This window comes from Morone saxatilis, unplaced genomic scaffold (assembly GCF_004916995.1).
Source record: "Morone saxatilis isolate NCDOM2014 unplaced genomic scaffold, NCSU_SB_2.0 Contig15, whole genome shotgun sequence".
NCBI lineage: Eukaryota > Metazoa > Chordata > Actinopteri > Moronidae > Morone > Morone saxatilis.
In genome coordinates, this window is record NW_023339707.1 from 12865854 (window position 1) to 12883897 (window position 18044).

At 41.0% G+C, this 18044-nt stretch overlaps 2 protein-coding genes across 2 annotated transcripts; one reads left to right on the top strand and one right to left on the bottom strand.

Annotated features, from left to right (window-relative positions):
• Nucleotides 1-372: 372 nt before the first annotated feature.
• On the top strand, nucleotides 373-1446 carry neurod4 (neuronal differentiation 4). Its single transcript, XM_035656961.1, has one exon. The coding sequence runs from the start codon at nucleotides 373-375 to the stop codon at nucleotides 1444-1446; it is 1074 nt and encodes a 357-aa protein (XP_035512854.1).
• Nucleotides 1447-8189: 6743 nt separating this feature from the next.
• Nucleotides 8190-10054, bottom strand: birc5b (baculoviral IAP repeat containing 5b). Its single transcript, XM_035656981.1, has 4 exons — nucleotides 9835-10054; nucleotides 9039-9148; nucleotides 8511-8628; nucleotides 8190-8411 (listed from the first exon to the last, which is right to left on the bottom strand). Exons 1-4 carry the CDS (start codon nucleotides 9958-9960, stop codon nucleotides 8322-8324), a joined length of 444 nt encoding a protein of 147 aa, XP_035512874.1. The 5' UTR covers nucleotides 9961-10054; the 3' UTR covers nucleotides 8190-8321.
• Between the last annotated feature and the right edge of the window lie 7990 nt (nucleotides 10055-18044).

An 18044-nucleotide genomic window follows, 5' to 3' on the forward strand; every position in this document is an offset into this window, starting at 1 on the left:
CTACAGCATAACAGCAGGAGACCATTCAACCACATTCTAAAAACAGCCATCTATTCCTTAATATCATCATATATTAATATCAGTATGATAATATGAAAGGCAATAGTTACAGGGATTCTCTTTCAAATAACTTTAGCATGTTGTAGGATCCACCAGTCACCAGATCTTGAATAAGATGGGTGAGCTGTTCACACTGCAGTGCTGAAATGAGATCACTCATTCTGTATTTCATGGGACATGAGTTACCAGTCATCAGTAATACAAAACAATACAAGACTTAATCATTATATGTATCATCATTGTGCATTGCCATGCTTGAGGTTGTATCGGTTGATTGAAGGATTTTTTTGTGCTGTGTTTCTTCAGATCATAATGATGACAAAACCATTTGGAAAGACTGGGGATGTGAGTGAGCTGGTGAGCTCCCTCGGCTGGCTGGAGGAGGAGGACGGCAGCTCTCAGGATGGAGAGGAAAGCCCAGAGATGAGGGGACGCCATGGCTTGACTGTAGGGAACCGAATCCTCTCCTGCACAGAACTGGGCAGTGAGGATATGGAGGAAGAAGAGGAAGATGATGAGGAGGAGATGGGAGAAAATGGTGAAAATGCTCCCAAGAGGAGAGGCCCCAAGAAGAAGAAGATGACCAAAGCTAGACAGGAGAGATTTCGTGCCCGGCGAGTCAAGGCCAATGCCAGAGAACGTTCACGTATGCACGGGCTGAATGATGCCCTGGAAAGTCTGCGTAGAGTGATGCCCTGCTACTCCAAGACACAGAAGCTGTCAAAGATTGAGACTCTACGGCTGGCCCGCAACTACATCTGGGCTCTGTCAGAGGTGCTTGAGAGTGGCCAGTCCACAGAGAGCCATGGCTTTGTGGAGATGCTGTGTAAGGGTCTGTCGCAGCCCACCAGTAACCTCGTAGCCGGCTGCTTGCAGCTGGAACCCAGTCCGATGATGCTCAACAAGCTGGAGGACAAGTGTGGAGGCCCAGGGGTCGGTGGTGTGGGGGGTCAGGCTGGCCATCCCCTCAGCTACCCATCTCCAGGCCTTCCCAGCCCTCCCTATGGCTCCCTGGAGGCTTCACACCTCCTCCATATGAAGGGATTCAAGGGGCCTGTGTATGACAACCCCTCCCCTAACGAGTGCAGCAGTGGCACCCCACCATACGATGGGCCCCTCACTCCCCCTCTGAGCATCAGTGGCAACTTTGCCCTGAAGCAAGAGCCTTCTCCCCAGGAGTCAGAGAGGAACTACACATCCCACCCTGGTCACCATGCCCACTACCTCTCCTCCCACCATTACCCCACTTCCATGACTGGCGGCCTACCAGGGGGGCCTCAGGGCCACCCACTTTTTCAGGCTTCACGCTATGAGCTGCCCCTGGATGTGGCCTTTGACTCCTTCACTCCCTCTCACATGATCAACTCTCAGATGGGCACTATCTGAAATGTGACCATGAACAGTTGAGAGAACCAGTGATTGACTCTGCTATGAAACTGGCCTGGAGAGAAACACTGCCCTCGAATAAACTGCTGTAAAAATGATGACCGTGGTACTGACTGTATAGAGAAAATGGTTTGCATTTAAGTTGTCTAGTACTCTGGGAGAGCACTGAACTCAGAGAGACTCAACACCTCAACTCAATCTACCTGATACAAACACGCACCCATAACTTTTAATATTTTATTTATTCTTTTTTTGTCATGATTATATGTTGTATTTGGATTATAGTTTTTTCTAAAGAAGTTGACCACTTGGTTGTTACAGTGACTTAAGATTATTTTACCAATTTAGATATTCATACTGAAGCATTACACAGGTTTCTGTGTAAGTGTAGGGATCGATAAAAAAAAAATCTGCATATAAACATTTTTTCAAAGTGATCAAAAAGTCAACTGACCTAAATTTAAATTGTGCACTGAGGCCTACAACCAATGTCCCCCCATGCCATAAGAAAAAGCAATGCATTTATTTATATCTGTATTTAATATTTATTTTGATAACGTCTTGTCCTTTTATATTTTTCTCAGCACAGTTTTTGTTTCACTGTCTTCTTGGTTTGTTGTCAGACACTGGCAGCTGTACTGTATTTAAATTATTTATTTGAGGTCTTTCAGGTACTTGTTCATTTGGTGTCACAATTTTTGTCATACTGTACTGTTGTAAATATTTTGCTGTTTCGCACTTAATTGAATAAATATTCTTATATTATATGCTATTTCAATAGTAACAATATTTGCCATGTGTTTTCTTCTGCTATGCTGCCATCCTTTACATTCAACAAAAGGTTCATGTCTTCCAATATAGTAGAGGATACCCATATGCAGCATTATCACATTGCACTTGCCAGAAGACTAGTCAGAAGAGTAATTATTTTCCGCAATTGTGCAACAAGATCCAAATCAAGTAAATTAAGTTCCAATTATTGGACCTATTTTAACAGGAGAATCAATGTCAGCTCACATATCACACTCGCCCCTAATGTTTTCAAAATAATTCACATAATATGGCAGTGATTATCTGCAGTTCTCCAACAAGTAGTGTAAGAACATCTCTCAGTACTTTGATATGAAGGCATATCGTTATATGAAAAAAACTAATATATAAACAGAACAAGTAGAAGCTGAAAATGAAATCTCCAACTAAAGAATATGAATGTTAAGAGGCTCTGTTTCATTTAACATTGACATGGGTGCACTGATATCAAAACCTAAGGAAATTTAAAGACTTGATGGAATAAAACAGTACTTTGTGGCCGAGCAGTAGAGATGTGTTGCAGGATGTGTTTGTGTGTATGATGTCATTTAGAGGCTTGCTCCACGGTGTCTATCAGGTCAGGCAGCCGGCTGTTGTAGGCCATGGGAAAACAGCTCTGGGGAACAGGTGAATATGTCACAGAGTCTCTGCCATTCACACTCACTCTCCCACACGTCCCATTTTCCCATACAGCTCATGCCAAAACACTGTGGGACAAGAGCTCATTTTTAAGTCGTTAAGTCAAACAGAGAAAATCACCAGATTTCTGCTCAGAGATGTTATAAATTAATTGATCTGATAGTTTTGACCATAATCCAACCTCAACACACAGCACATATCAAAAATCTTTTTTTTTTACTTGAAAGTTCAGCAATAAAATATCCAGTATTTTGATCCGTATTTCCAAATCGGCTCAACCTGGCAAGGTTCCTAACATTTATATCACTCAACTAATGACAAAAGTCTCAGTTTTGACTTTAATGATGGTGTTAAAGGGCATGATGGCTCTTGAAATAGACAAAGAACTGGGTGGCAGAGTGTAAAGATGTAAAGAGGTGAGAGCAAGAGTTGGTGTGTTCAAGTGTGTTTATCATTGTGGTCCTTTAGGCAATTGTAAGAAGGGGAATGTGCCTCAGAGGCTGTTGTCCAAGAGGACTTCCCCCCTCTTCAGCTACCTCTCCAAAGGTTTGTCTTTTCCAGTCCTGGCAACAGTGGAGAAAGGGTGGAGAAGAAAAAGGGAACGATTGTTTTACTGGGCGCCACTGGTCCATTGTGAACGCAGCCTGTTCTTTCTCTTGACCTGTGACCTGTATTGTTGTGGGGCTTCTCGTTTGGGGAGGGCAGACAGCTGGGGGAACTGCGGGAGGGCTGATGGACAGCTGGGCCAATTTGGGGAGAGAGAGGAGAGTGAGAGAGGAGAGTGAGAGCATGTAAGAGAGGGATGAGAGAGGGAAAGAGAAAGGGGAATTAGTGTGCTGGGGGCTGTAAAGGAGAAGAGGAAAGAGGAGGAGAGGGCAAGAGAGGTGACTGAGGTCCTTGCTACTCATTCAGAAATTTGTCCTCTGCTCCTGTGTGTCAGCATTGGCATAGGAATGACACATTGCTTTACACTCGGGCAGACATTTGGCCTGTGAGAAAGTACTGGCAGAGTTAGCTGGCGCTCATTGTGTCTTTGCTGTTTTGTTACAGCAAAAACGGTGGGGGGCAGGGTATGTGGATTATCCTCCTGAGTCCAAATACATGAGTGGATGGATATGGAAATAATCCACGTAAATTAACTTTGGATACAAGATTACAAAAATGCAGGACAGTCTCTGGAGATTGGAGAGGTAGTTTGATAGTCACACGGAACAATTTAGGAAGATATAGAAAATATATTTATATATAGCTTAAATACTTTTTAGGCTTAGTATTTTGTATTCAACTTGTAGTTCATTGGTGCAAAGACATATTTATCATGTTTGAATGAATATTAAATACTAAACAAAACAGGTTGAGCGTATCAAGTGGCTCCTATCTATGATATGGGCATGAGAGTCTCTTAATAGGAGGGGAGCACATGTCTGCAATGCCATCTTGGCCGAGGCAACAGGGAGCAGAGTATGACCTGTAGCTCAATCCCCTGGGGCAGTGAGGTCATGTCAGATATCTAGTGGTTGAATATGTATTTATATCCCTTACTTTAGCAAAAAAAAAAAATACCAATGTACAATAAAATGTAAAAATACAACATAAAAAAAGTTAAGAGCCCTACATTCAAAATCTTCTTTCACAACATATACTTAAAGTAACAAAAGTGAAAGTATTTGTTCTGCAGAAAAATGTCCCTTGACTTGCATATATTAACTGATTGCATTGGTGTGCAAGCAGCACACTACTGCTGTAGCAGCAACAGCAGCTGGAGCCAGTTTTAACTACTTTATATGCAGTTATGTAGTTTAGTCCAGTGGTTCCCAACATTAATTGGGTTAGAAAAAAATCAAGTAAAACTCTGAATAAATTTTGGGACTTTTCACTAATCTTTGCTTTTTGTTAAGTTAATTCATTTTGACCCAGGAAGTTGGCATCGTGACAAAAAACAAACAAAAAACAAAATAAAACAAAAACTGATCTAACAGAGATAGCTTGCTAACTTTCCTTCTCACTCACGTGCATATATTCTAGTTTATGTGTGCAGCACATTTAATCTACTGGCCAAACAAGAGTGGCTCCCACTAAAATGAAAAGGTCCTGATCCATAGGAGCTAGATAGAGGGATAAAGCATTGTGATTAAGATTGTATTAATGGGGCCATAGGAGGCTGGAAGGCTTTAATCAGTGTCTGTGTGCCGGTAATCCCTTTGCCTTTAAGCTGGGGGGAACACAGTGATCCCCCTCCTCTTGGGCCACAGTACGCATGCACACACACGCACACACACACGCCTCTGTGGGGAGCATGGGGATATGAGTGCCCAGGTTGAGAGGTGGAGCACCCCGAAAAAGAGCCGCCCTAGACTTAGAGGAGCAGCTGGTAGAAGAAAGACCGAGGAGATGGATGGTGAAAGAGATGTGGGAAAAACGGAGAAAAACAATGAAAGGTGGCAAGGCTGGCGTTATGAGAAGATATAGGGATTGGAGGAGGGGGGAATTAAAATGACGATGGGTTGGTCATGGTCAACATGGTTCAAGCAATTAAATATAAATAAGCAAAACTTTAACTTTTCTTGACCCTGGTTCTTTCTATCACACCAGACTAACATTTATGGACTGAACTCTTGTGAAACATTAATAAAATTAATTCCAACATTAATAAATATCCAAGGATTGTTCTCTACATCAACATCTTTTAATAAAAACACCACAGTTCCACCTATGAAATATTTAAAGTTAAAAAAAATGATGTTAATATAGTCAGAGAAAAATAGCAGCTTGTCCCACCCATGCAAGAAAAAAAGAAAAGAAGGAGATGTACATGGGAGGGGAGGAAGAGGGCAGCTCGCGGACTCATTACCTATGGGAGTGGATGTAAAAGGTGACATTGTGTGCATGAGGATAAGGGGTGGGCCTTCTCCTCCCAGAGTTCTCTGAGAGTATTAGGGTGTAGGAGTTAAAGAGCTTCTAATGGGATCTGGATGCTGTCGTGTTTACCCTGCCCCCCCCCCTTCCTGCACGCCCACTGCATTGTGGAAGTTGCTGGGCTTTGGGACACCACAATGGGCTGAGTGTAGGGACAGATGGAGGTCCCTTTCGAAGAGGGCACAAAAAAACAGCCAAGGTAGGAGGGCCATGGTGTCTGAGAGAGTGAGCAGCCAGCATGCCCTACTGCCAGGGACGTGGGAGAACATTAGAGGTGGAGAAGGGAGAAGAAAACCTGAAAAGGGATTTTAGATTTGTCCTAATTATAATGCAAGGAAGAGTGTAACTTGGAGTGTCCCTTTGCTCTGGTAATCTATAAATTCAGCGTCACCTAGATACATTCACAAGGCTTTGGTTCAGGATCACTGTGCAGTGTAGGCCTCTGTCAGTTGGCCTGTCAACATGCCAGCCTTTATAATCATTTATCCTGCTTTGTATATTCTCACAAGCACACAGAGTGGAACAAGTCAGCAAAGCTAAAAGCACAGCAAGAAAGATGTAACATGTTTAAATCCTTAATGCTCAGATGTGATATTTTCGATCATTTAGCCTTTGTGTATTCAGGGTTAAACCAGGTCAGGCAAGAGGGTAAACGCTGATGTCATTCATTTAAGGCAGTGCAGTGTGTGGAGCATCAGGGGAGAGAGTTTGGTGATAGATGCTGATGAGGAGAGAGGAGAAGCATTGGAGGAGGGTAGAGGGAGGTACCGGGCACAAGAGCAACAGATGGGGCCTGATGGAAAGCTCAGGTTGTAAACTTTCTGTTAGTAACATCTGTCCGTTTGTCCATCTGCTACACTCACTGTTTACAGTTTGTTTAGCAGAAACTCATTAATTAGAAAAGTGCAGTGGAGGCCACTGGTGCACCCTTTGTCACAATTAGATCAGAAAAGAACCAGATCTATGTGCAGTAGTGCAATACAAATTCCTATTAGCTTAATGGCTAATTCTAAATACATTTGAATGGGGTTATACTTATAACTGTTATAAAAATAAGGGAAGGGAAAACATATGAAGCCAAGCTCCCACCTCAGTTATGATCTAATCAAATCAACAGTTTTGCACCATTCCCACAGATAAGCCCATCTATCACATCTGTGCCGCTCAGGGACAGAAGTCATACCATGCCATTCTCTTTGTTCATTATCTGGAGCACACATAAATAAGTGGATTTACTCGGGATGTGGGTTATAAACCCTGATTAGAGTTACATTAGCAATTACAGTAAACAGGCTCCTTATAAGCTGTGTACTTATGCAAATACCACACCACTTAATGTCAAAACCAACATCTCATTAATACATCGTTTTTATCTGGTACATTTAGTTTCTCTCCTACATATATCTAAAATGATTACTTTTGGCCATGACAACAAAATATGAATGACTGAGGGAATATCTTGCAACAGCATTGATTTAAAAAAAAATAAAAAAAAAAAAAATAAAACACCCTGAAAAATGTTAGCATAACAGTTTCATTGGAAATGTTACATCATCTATGGGTGTTTTACTTTTTGGGCTAAAATTATTCTCTCTTCAATTTGCTCTGCAGTGAGCAGATAAAGGAGAATTAAGCAGCTGATCTGGGCTCAGTGGCCAGAGTGTTGCATTAGACATTAATCCAGAACAGTGGAAGGTTGGAGAAGGGATAGCATCTTTTAATCCTGCACTCCAACCAGCCATCCCATCAGACACATGGAGATACTCACACAAACTGAGCTCAACATCATCTGTTTCTGCTCCACAAAGAGACATTAAAAATCTTAAGACATTGCACCAACTTTGGCAAATAACATCAGGGTTAAACCTTTATTCTTGAAATGCTAAATAAGAGCCGTAAGCATTACAGTGTGACAGAGCTTTCTTGGAGTTTTTACTGGATAAGCACATTTTCCACTATTTCCATTGTCAGCTGCAGCATAGTTCAGTGTTTCCTAAATCTTAGCCCTCCTTACAAGGTTACGCAAGTGTCCTGGTGAGCCCTCTCAGTCCACACTGTCCCCCTATATGTAACAGATGTTACTGGGGCAACAGTTGGTATTGAAAGGGAGGGGCTTCAGGCCATCTGTCCAGGGTCAAGGTTTGAAAAGGGGTGGTAGAGATGGTGGCACGTTCAGGAAAATGGTAAGTATTTGGTTGAAAAGAGGGAATATAGACCACATTGTAATCCTGCTCAATGTGCGCTTTCATTTCAGATTGCCTTTGTAAAGGTTTTGAGTGGAAGACTGGAAACTCCAGAAAGTGTCTTGTGACATGTGAAAACGGCAGCTTTAGAGCAAAAGCACCACCCTGTGGTTAAAGACAATACTACAAGCAAAGTGTAATATTTCTCAAAACTTTATTGATATTTCAAACTGCCAGTACATCAGACTGTTGAGTAAATACTATAGGCTCTTGCCACAGATTAGTGATGCAATAAAATTACTATGTAGACAGGAATTTTGATTTCACTCATATAGACTCCAACTGAGATTTAAGGCTCTCAAGCGTGTGGTCTATGTCATCCCGCAAATATGCCATCTTCTTATGACAAACCTTCCTCTAGAAAAAAGCAAGCAGAATATAGAGCAACCTCTGCATAAATACTTTGGCAAAACCTAATTTCATTGCCGACAATCCACACATAGTTGGGACACTTACAAGGTAGATCTTTAGCCTCTCCTTTTCCATGTGATAGAATTCAGCCACAGTTAGTTCAGTAAAGTCTTTCTTCATGGTTAAAAATCCACAATTAGGGGAGCGTTTTGTGTGTTCAGACCTGGCCAGAGAAAGTGTCAAGAAAGATATTAAAAAAAGACAATATTTAAATGTAGCACATGGAGGAAAGTAAGTCAAGTTAAATCAGGATACAAGCTTCTGTAAAAGCAAAAATACCAAACAACAACAAAAAGAATGGAGAAACAGCTGCATTATTTGAATCTAAGTAGGGTTTATTTGGATCAACTTTATGTGGCAGCCATATTTTAAGTCTCTATGATGATGTACTGTATATTACAATTTATCTTGTAATGGCTGTGGGTAACATTCAGTTCAGAGTAATACAGAAAAATAATTTCAAGCTGCTGTACCCCTTTACAACACTGATATAATATTCTTTAGGGAGTCAAAGCTTATATAAAAGGTCGGTATGGTAAAGATAAGGACCTGAGGAAGTTGACATTTTCTTACCAGGGATCATCATCTGGCTCCCAGCCCTCAAGCTCAATCAGACAGAAGAAACAGCAGGCAACATCAGGCTCATTCTGACTGGGGCAGTGGACGAACCCAGCCTTGGCCATCTGAAAAGACAATCAAAACAGCAATTATAATATCTGTAGCATGTGTCTATACTGTAAAACAAAACTCTAAATTAAGGAATTTTATGATTTGATAACTCAGTGACAAAGATGACAAGTGCAATCCAAGAACAGAAGACCCTTGCTGAAGGAGGAATGTCAGTAAGGATAAAACCAGAAGACGATCCTTGGACTCTTGGGGGGTTAAGAGCTGGTAACATGGCATATGAGTGTTGCTCATCAAGTGAGATGTCAGCAGCCCATCCATCACGACAAGGCTAGGGTGGGAAAAGGGTCTGTGCATTGGACACTTGATACAATGAAACTGAATCTGGCACCTGCTTAACCATATCACAAGCTGTCACAGTCTTGGATTAAAGGCTTTGCTATAAAATTGCTGTGTGAACAAGGTTGGGGTATACACAATTATTTTCATCAGCCATAATCATTTTTCATCAGTTGTGTAGGTTATTGTAAATTAGGTTGCATTTTTAAGATTTTAAGAGCTGTCTGAAACAGAGTAAAATTAGAGGATTCACACGTCCCCAATTTGACCTCCTGCTGAACCTTTGTTGCAGACAACTTTCCATGAATGATCACTTACAAATACTCACTGAAAGCATTTCACAATTTAAAAAGTGTTCTTAAGACTTCAGTGGCTCTCCGCTGATGCACAGCAGCCTTTTTACCTTTTCAGGTGTGCAGTTACATTCCTCTCTAAACGGCCAGTCCACAAATCTTTGTTCGCGTAACTCCTGACTGTACATTTTATCATACGAGTAAAACCTTGTTGTCAGTACATCTATGCTGGCCATTTCTTCAGCAAAAACTGGCTCAACTGACTTTAATTCACAGTGTAGTTGTTCATATGGACATGTGAAGCATGCCTTTGCACACTTCCGCAGGTGCTTTCAGTTTTGGCTGATTGAACTCAGGTTCAAGGTGGGCGGGGCTATGATGGGTCACCACACTCCTTCTACAAGTCCAATCAGGCTAAGTTATTATGTATGTTAGTGTATGCTTTTGTTTTTGCAGGTGAGAAAATATTATATATTATATTAATATATGCATGGTTTTCATTACAACTGTGACGTGTAGATTTATGTAGATGTATATTTTCATTCAGATTGAACAGAAAATAAAAGTATACAGTCAATCTACTCATCATGTCAATGCTTCAGCATTTGAATCTTTGAATATTCTTTGAGGCAGGTATATTACAAAGTTACAGTCTTTTAAGTGCCAAATGAATTGTTTGCAGTGGAGGGACAGGGACATGTCAGTGTTGTAGTAAGATAGACTAAAATGTGAACCTGTCCTTCAAGGCACTGTAATCCATAGCAAATCACCTGACCTGATCCCTTGAAGCACTGAGGTCACACACTTATAAAAATATATTGTACTTTAAAAAAAGATTCAATTTAGCTTAAAGCCACATCAACTGTAATGTGTTTCTCCTATACCTCCTGGGAAAGAGGAGGAACTTAACTCCCCCTGGTGGCTATTGAGAAATTTAAGGATGCTCTTAGTTGCAGTGTTCAATACTTATTCTTTTCTCCCGTCTCGTCTTCTCCAGTTAATTTGTTGTTTGAGACTGTGGTGACTTCTTAATTTCTTTAACTTTTTCATAATCTGAAACCATTTCTATTACAAGCTGTGCCACATCATGTTTTCCATTCAGATGTGTATAAGTATTTGAATACATAACCACCAAATTAGAGCTAAGTATTTTTAAGAAATTTAAAAGTAAACATAGACAGAATAGCCAGAAAGTCAGCTGTCCAATTAAATGGTTTATAGGGTAAACTTTATCAGGCTGTTTATTGCTGTGAGAGACAGGGACAGTCCTGGTGCGCAGTGTGTCCATGTAACTCTACCCCCCAGACCCGAGGGTGTTGAAATGTGCTTACAACTGTAAACTGCTGTCCTTTTCCCCCTTCTAACCTTATCTTCCAGCAGAGTGCCTCGGGGGGTGCTGAGACGCAGTGTGCCTGCTTAATAAGACTGAGGGTGTGTGATTTTTATACTGTGTGTGTATCACACTTTAATATTTGGCAGCCCTTTGAAAGGTGATGCTGTGTAAGGGCTTATTGAGCGGCAGGCCTGGACTGAACACACTGGACATCTACTTAAATATGATTTCATATAACTGTAGCTGCAAGTGGCCTGTGTAGTGGGTGGCTGCTTACTGCAGACAGTGCAGAATAACATCTACCCCTGAATTTACGCATGTGTGTGTTACTGCATTTTTCCATATGTTCAAATCTTTCACTGTTTTTCTCAACATTCGCTGTTTCTCTGAACATTGTTCCACCACTGGTGTAAGGTTTACCAGTTTGACCTCCTTCATTCCCAAGTTTTGTGCTAAAAGTGGTCGTATAGTATGTTGTACCGGTGAAAATGTGTGAGAGCTTTAGTAAGAAAGGCCAATATAGATTTTTTACAAAACTACTCTCCCTCTCCTAAATGATGGTCTTCAGTTCTAGACAGTTTTGCAAGTGTTTTGATTGCTAGAAAGTTTGTGCCATGTGTTGTATCACAACTTCATAGGCTGATACCCATACTGTACCCACTCCTTATGCTCTCATTGACATTTGATTCTTCCTCCCCTCATAGCCTCCCTGTTACTGCCTTCAACTCTCAGCTCTCTCCTTCTTCTGACACAACTGCCCTCACTTATTAAGGTCTGCCACGATTAGCTCCTGGAATCTCCAGCTCTAGCTTTGTTTTCACACAGGGCTGAGAGTGTGAGAGAGAGAGAGGGAGGGAGGAGATAGGATGTAGAGAGGTGGAGAGGAGGTGATAGAGGCAATGTGTTTCTGGTCTCTATTTCCATTTGTCCTTTACATTGCCATTGTGAGCATAAGGCTATATTGTTTGCATACACAGCTCTTGGACTCTTTTCAAATTAATGAGAACAGTTGAGGATCTTTACGGTTATTTTTCTTCTACCTGAAGAAGGTTTCATACTGGGAAGGATTTCACAGAGGAAATAGTTGTTTCTCAGTGTGCCTGTTGTATAGGTTTGGAGATTCACTTAGTAAGAGCAGCAGGAGCACCAGAGGGGCAATCAATGTGGAGCACAGGTAAGAAAGGAGCCTATTACTATCTACTGTTACTGTATCTGTCTGCTTCCATCTTTCATGAAATTATGTAGTACTGTCTCTATTGGGAGCAAGAAATACAAAAAATATTCTCCCATCTAGTGTATATGTATGGTTAGCTGATTATTGTGCTATAAATATGCTTTTATGCAGCACAAAAATTAAATTCAGCAAATAATTTTACATGGTTGTGTGTGTTTGTAGTGTGATTTTCATTCTTGGCATAAAATATGTACAGTACATGTCCCTTGGGGCTGACAGTTGTCCTGACAGTTCCACCTGTCTTCTGCTGCCGTCACACCCAGACTGGACACTGCACATTTTGGTGAAGCTTATCTTATTTTATGTGTGTGTGTGTGTGTGTGTGTGTGTGTGTGCATGCAGGCAGGCTTATATATGGTATGTATGTGTGTGTGTGTGGTTTTTTTTATGCAGGGCTAAGGAATAGTTGTTTGTGTGAGACTTGCTCACCATTTATAGTTTCTTGTCAGAACAAAATGAAATGAGAATGAAACACATAATGTTTTGTAAATTGTGTAGCTGAGATGACCCACTGATTTTAACTTATTTTATTTCATCTGCCACATCACTCTCAGCTGAGGAATGTCTGAGCTTTATATAGATAGACTATGATCTGTGGAGAAGATAATTACTTCAAATTGCTGTCTTCTAAAATACCCACTGCATTGCGTAAGAATGTCTTGGAATGTGTCAGCCTAAAGTATTTTGTCTAGTAAGGGCAGCATAACAGTAATTATTATAGAGAAGTTTCAACAAGTATGAACTGCAAGCAGTTGTGGCGCAAATGTGTGATCTGAATGTGGTTGGAAAGAAAGACGTCCTGTCCTCTGGTGCTGGTGTAAAAATGTCATGGGTGTGTGAGAGTGTGACAGTCAACATCAACATTCTCCATCTCTGTAGGCAGGCGTGGATTCACAGGACAGGCACACACCCACCTGTGTACACACGTCCATGAATCCTCCAAAACCTACAGTCTCTCTATTTCTGCTTCTCTCTTTGAAGCTCTATTGGCACAGCAATTTGATCAAAAACTTAAAGAAAGTGACAAATAATCTGAATTATAAAGGAAGGAGGGGAAATTCTTTGTTGTTACAGGAAGAAAAAAAAATCCTACATGAAGGCATGTCTTCATTCATGAGCAGTTATGTATTCCCCGTAGGTTTAGGGGAATGTTTTATTTGTTTTAATACGATAATGGACTTCGGGCCACAGCATTGTTTTTATTTAACAACCATTTTCCATTATTAAATAGCCAGTTGGTTATCTATCTGTAGAGTATGTAGTTAAGCTGAAAGGGTCTTAGAAGTAACTGACAACATTTAAGTTTTTAAACGGATTCTCTCTCTCTCTCGCTCACACACACACACACACAAATGTCAGTGTGGGGAGGCTACGATCCCTAAAGGCTTAAATGTAATCAGTTATAAGGCAACAAATTTCCAACTTCATTTGTAACAATCGAAACATGTGTATCTCAATTTATTCAAAATTTTTCCTGGGAAAAAATTAATGAACAGGAAACCTACTGTACTGCTTGCCACATTTTCTGCACATATCCACACCTGATCAATAGTCTAAATTTAGTGAGATGATTATCCCTCACAGCTGCAAACTGATATGCTCAACTGTCAGACTTGCAGGCTCAGGCCAGTTGAAGGGGAATGCAGAGGTCCTTTCGTTCATACTGAGCTGGCTTACTTGTTATGTGCTATTCATGCTCTTAATAAAGCCATTAGATAGTTTTTACCATGACAGGCTTAATTTTTGGAGAGAGATATGCTGTCCTCTAAAGCCTAGATTTTATAGTCTAATAAGCTGTGATTTATTACATCCTAGATTTAATAAATACTTTGCCATATTATGAGGGGAAGTGCAAGTATGTTGATGCCTGATGCTTGCAGAGCCCGCTCACCTTTGACCTTCATAGGCAGTCTCTAAATTCACCACCACAGTGCCAGCAGACACCCAAGGCATGATATATGACCTAGGTGTGGACTCTGTATCAACAGAAATCCTTTTCATTACACCATGCAAGGAAACTGCAGAGGAAGAAAAAGGACAAACTAACGTTTTCGGAAAGTGAAATAGTGAAATATGGCTAGAATTTATGATCAGCAGAAGTTGCATTTTGACACCACGTTTGAGCTGTTGTAAGGAAGTGAATTACAGTCTGTCTGGCAGATTTCAGTCAGTGTAGATTTACTGTGTTTTTTTTCCCTGCAGGAAAGAATGAGGAAGACAAATCATAGCATAATACAGATGGGGTATTTTGATGTTCTCTTCCTAAGGTCTGATATATTTCTCACAGGCTGTTGCTGCACATCAGCTGGCTAGGTCCTTATAAGTCCTTCATAGTCAGCAGTCATTCCTTTCACATTTGACCTGATGCACTCAGGCTCTATGCACTTTACCTAATTCACCATTCTGCCAGTAAAAACAGTTCCAGTGAGGACACTGGCCTCAGCAGCTTTGTCAAGACTGTTGTATAGATAGTTTTCTGCCTGAGTAAGGTAATTCTGAATCTGTTTGACAGGCCATCAATACTATACCAGCTGTGCCTCATGTCTATTTGGCTCCCTTATTTACCGCTGTGTGTTGACACGACTCTGGGAACATATTAGCCTCTCAGTTTACATGGGATCATTTTTCATTATGGAACTTTTCCAGACTGTTGTCCCATACCAGGGTAGCTAAAGCTGGAATATTACAAATTCTCAAGGTCTGTTTACAGGGAATTAATCCTGTGTTAACATGCTTACACCAGTAGAGGGCAGCACAAGTTAACCACTAATCACCAAGAATATTAAGTCCTGCAACGAAATTCAGTTAGCATCTAACCAGAAGTGCAAAGCAGTAAAGTGTATAAGAGTAATGTGCATATGTACAAAAATATGTAAAAAAGTAATAAAAATATTATATATATATGAATATACTGGCAAGATATTTATGAACAGTATTACCAGAATGAACGGAGTATATATGGAGTAATACGGCAATTAAGTTAAGATATTTACAGCATGAGATTGACATTATATACAGATTGAAATGAAATGAAATTCTCCAGGTTGAATCCTCAGTCCATTATATTTGTTATTGTGGTTTGTCCAGTGTTTTTGTGTTTTACACCTCAGATCCACTGTACAGTATATTTGACACTCTCTCTTGCCGTAGAAATCTGTTTTTTATTGGTACCACAAAGAAGAATAATTCCTCTTAGTTTGATTATTTAGCATGCAGAAAGCATCAACAGAAATAAACTGCATGTGAGCCAGAACTAGCCTGGAAGGCAAAATTGAATCTGTTGTCCCTGTTTAAAAATTTTTTTTAAATAAAAATTAACACTACAAAATAAACAATATAAACCCTTTTACTGGTCTGTAATGTCTGAATAACATCCTAAAAATTTCCTAAAAAGTTATAGGACAGAAATAATTATGTTAGTTGGAACTTTTATATGGAAAGTAGAAACCAGGTGATACACATCCAATGGATTAATCCCAATTAATTTCTGGTGTAACCAACATAATTTGTTGGTCAGAGCACAAACATTTAAATTTGTCTACATCAAGCATGCAGTGCAACATATATGAATAATAATAATAAATGAAGGGCTTAAACGCGGGAAATTCTTTTAAGGACATGATTAGTATCAAATGACAATTTTTTTCCTGGGAAATGATTGTAATGAAGTACCTCTAGGAACTCAAGTGAATGGCAAATTAAATAATGTCAGTTCATTATTTATTTAAAATATTCCCCTAGTGGCCACTTGACATGTGTCCCATGATGACTTCCCATCCAAAGGTGATAGAGGTCAACACATCATCTTCAGAATGATTGATCTGTAGCCAATGGCAATGAAGTGACCTAATAGCCCATTTTCTTCCCCTCTTTCCTCCCTCTTCTTCCTGTTTCTCTCCATCACCCCTTTCCTCACATACCTGTCCAATAATGCCATCTGTCCTCCCCCCATGGCCTTCACGCCATCCCTGTCTCCTCACTCCTCTCCTCTGCCCTGTCCTCCCTCCCTCTTCTTGCCTATGGATGATACAGGATCTCTATGCTCCGATTTCACCCTCTCATCATGACATCCATTAAAGTGGCGCTGGGCCCTAGGCCCCCGTTGGCCCGACAGCACATTAGCACTCGGCCCATTGAACGCAAACAAGGACCGGGTCTGAATTATTGATACCAACACAACTAATGAGGAAACCCTATCTCAGCTCTTTTGCTGACACACAAACACACACACACACACACACAGAGATGCTCATGGAAGGACTTGCACGCATAGTTGTATTGATGATAATATTGTTCCAGCTGCTGGTTTCCCATTTTCAAGAACTAATATTCTCAGTGCTCAGTCCATTTCCTGCAGGCACGATGTGTGTTTATGTGTTCGAGCCAAGGACCCACAGGCTCAAATTCCTTTTATAAGTATACCCTTTTGCACTATAACATGTTTATTCCACATCTGTAACTTCATTGTATAACTGTTATTTTCTATTGCTGTTGCAGCTGTTAGATCTTAGTGGCAATTGGATTTTTTGAAAGTTGGATTTTTGTGCACCTTTGTTAAGAACTACCATATGTTCCATAATACTAGCAGCTTTTAGTCCGTGGATTTTAGCCAAATTTACGATCTGTAGGATTTTGTGTTGGTGTGTGTTTGTGGCCCCTCAGTCTGCCAGTGTTTACATACAATGGTTTAAATGTGTGCAGTGGAGCTGCTGTGCAGGGAGGTATTGGAGGTGCCAGCCACCCTCCTTAGTATTCACTCCAACACCCTGTGACTCACAGCCTCAGCCTGAGAGCGTGAGAAGGGTGGGGGGCTAGAGATAGAAAAGAAAAAGAGAAAGAGAGCAGGACAAGAGGAGGCACTATGAACATCAGGCAACATTTTCTGTAGCCCCTGGCTCACGTGTTTGTATCTGTGTGTTTGCAAGCATGCCCGCCCAAGGGGATTAATTTTTTGACAGCTTTGTTAAGCCTTCTTTTAAGCTCTGAGCTTCTCAATAACATCGTGGTTGTGTGAAGTCTCTCTCTAGCTATCCTGGAAGAGAGGGAGAGAGAGAGAGACAGAGAGTGGTGCTCGGACATGACACCAGACGTTGTTTGAGTGGCTTCTTGGTGTGGAAGAAGTGGACCATAAGAAGCTGGCTGTGAAGCTCCTCTTCAATTAGTGACTGAATTGCTATGGTCCACAGTTTAATTCTCTGCAGTCTCTTCCTGTGTCCGATTCCGTCTGCCTTTGTCTCTGTATTCCATCCTCCCGGTCGTCTCTCTTCTTGTCACTCCACATCTCTTCATCCCTCTGTCAGTTTGTATTTTGTTTAATCTCTGCCCCTCCTTCTTCTGCTTCCTTCGCTCTGTCGCTTTCTATTTCATCGCTCCTTTTTGCTTGCCAACCCCCCCACTCCCTGTATAAATTCCATCCCTTTGACAAAAACACAGAGGTTGATAAAATGCGTAACCTTGCCTGGGCAGGTTAAGAGATGGAGGGGGAAAAGGGGAGAAGGACAGAGCCACGTGGATAAAAGGTTAATCCTTTAACAAGTCCACATACACATGAAGTCAAAGGACAGGGACAATCAAACAAACAAAGGGGGTGATGAGTAAGAAGAATATGGCAAATGAAAGGGAGAAACAGTAGTTGGGGGAGACGGCATTTTCAGTCAAGCTCTGTCTCTCCTTCATGACTTCCACACTGCATGATGACAGGCGCCTGCCGCTGTTCCCATTGGTTGAGGCTGCCACCAATCAGAGCAGAGGCA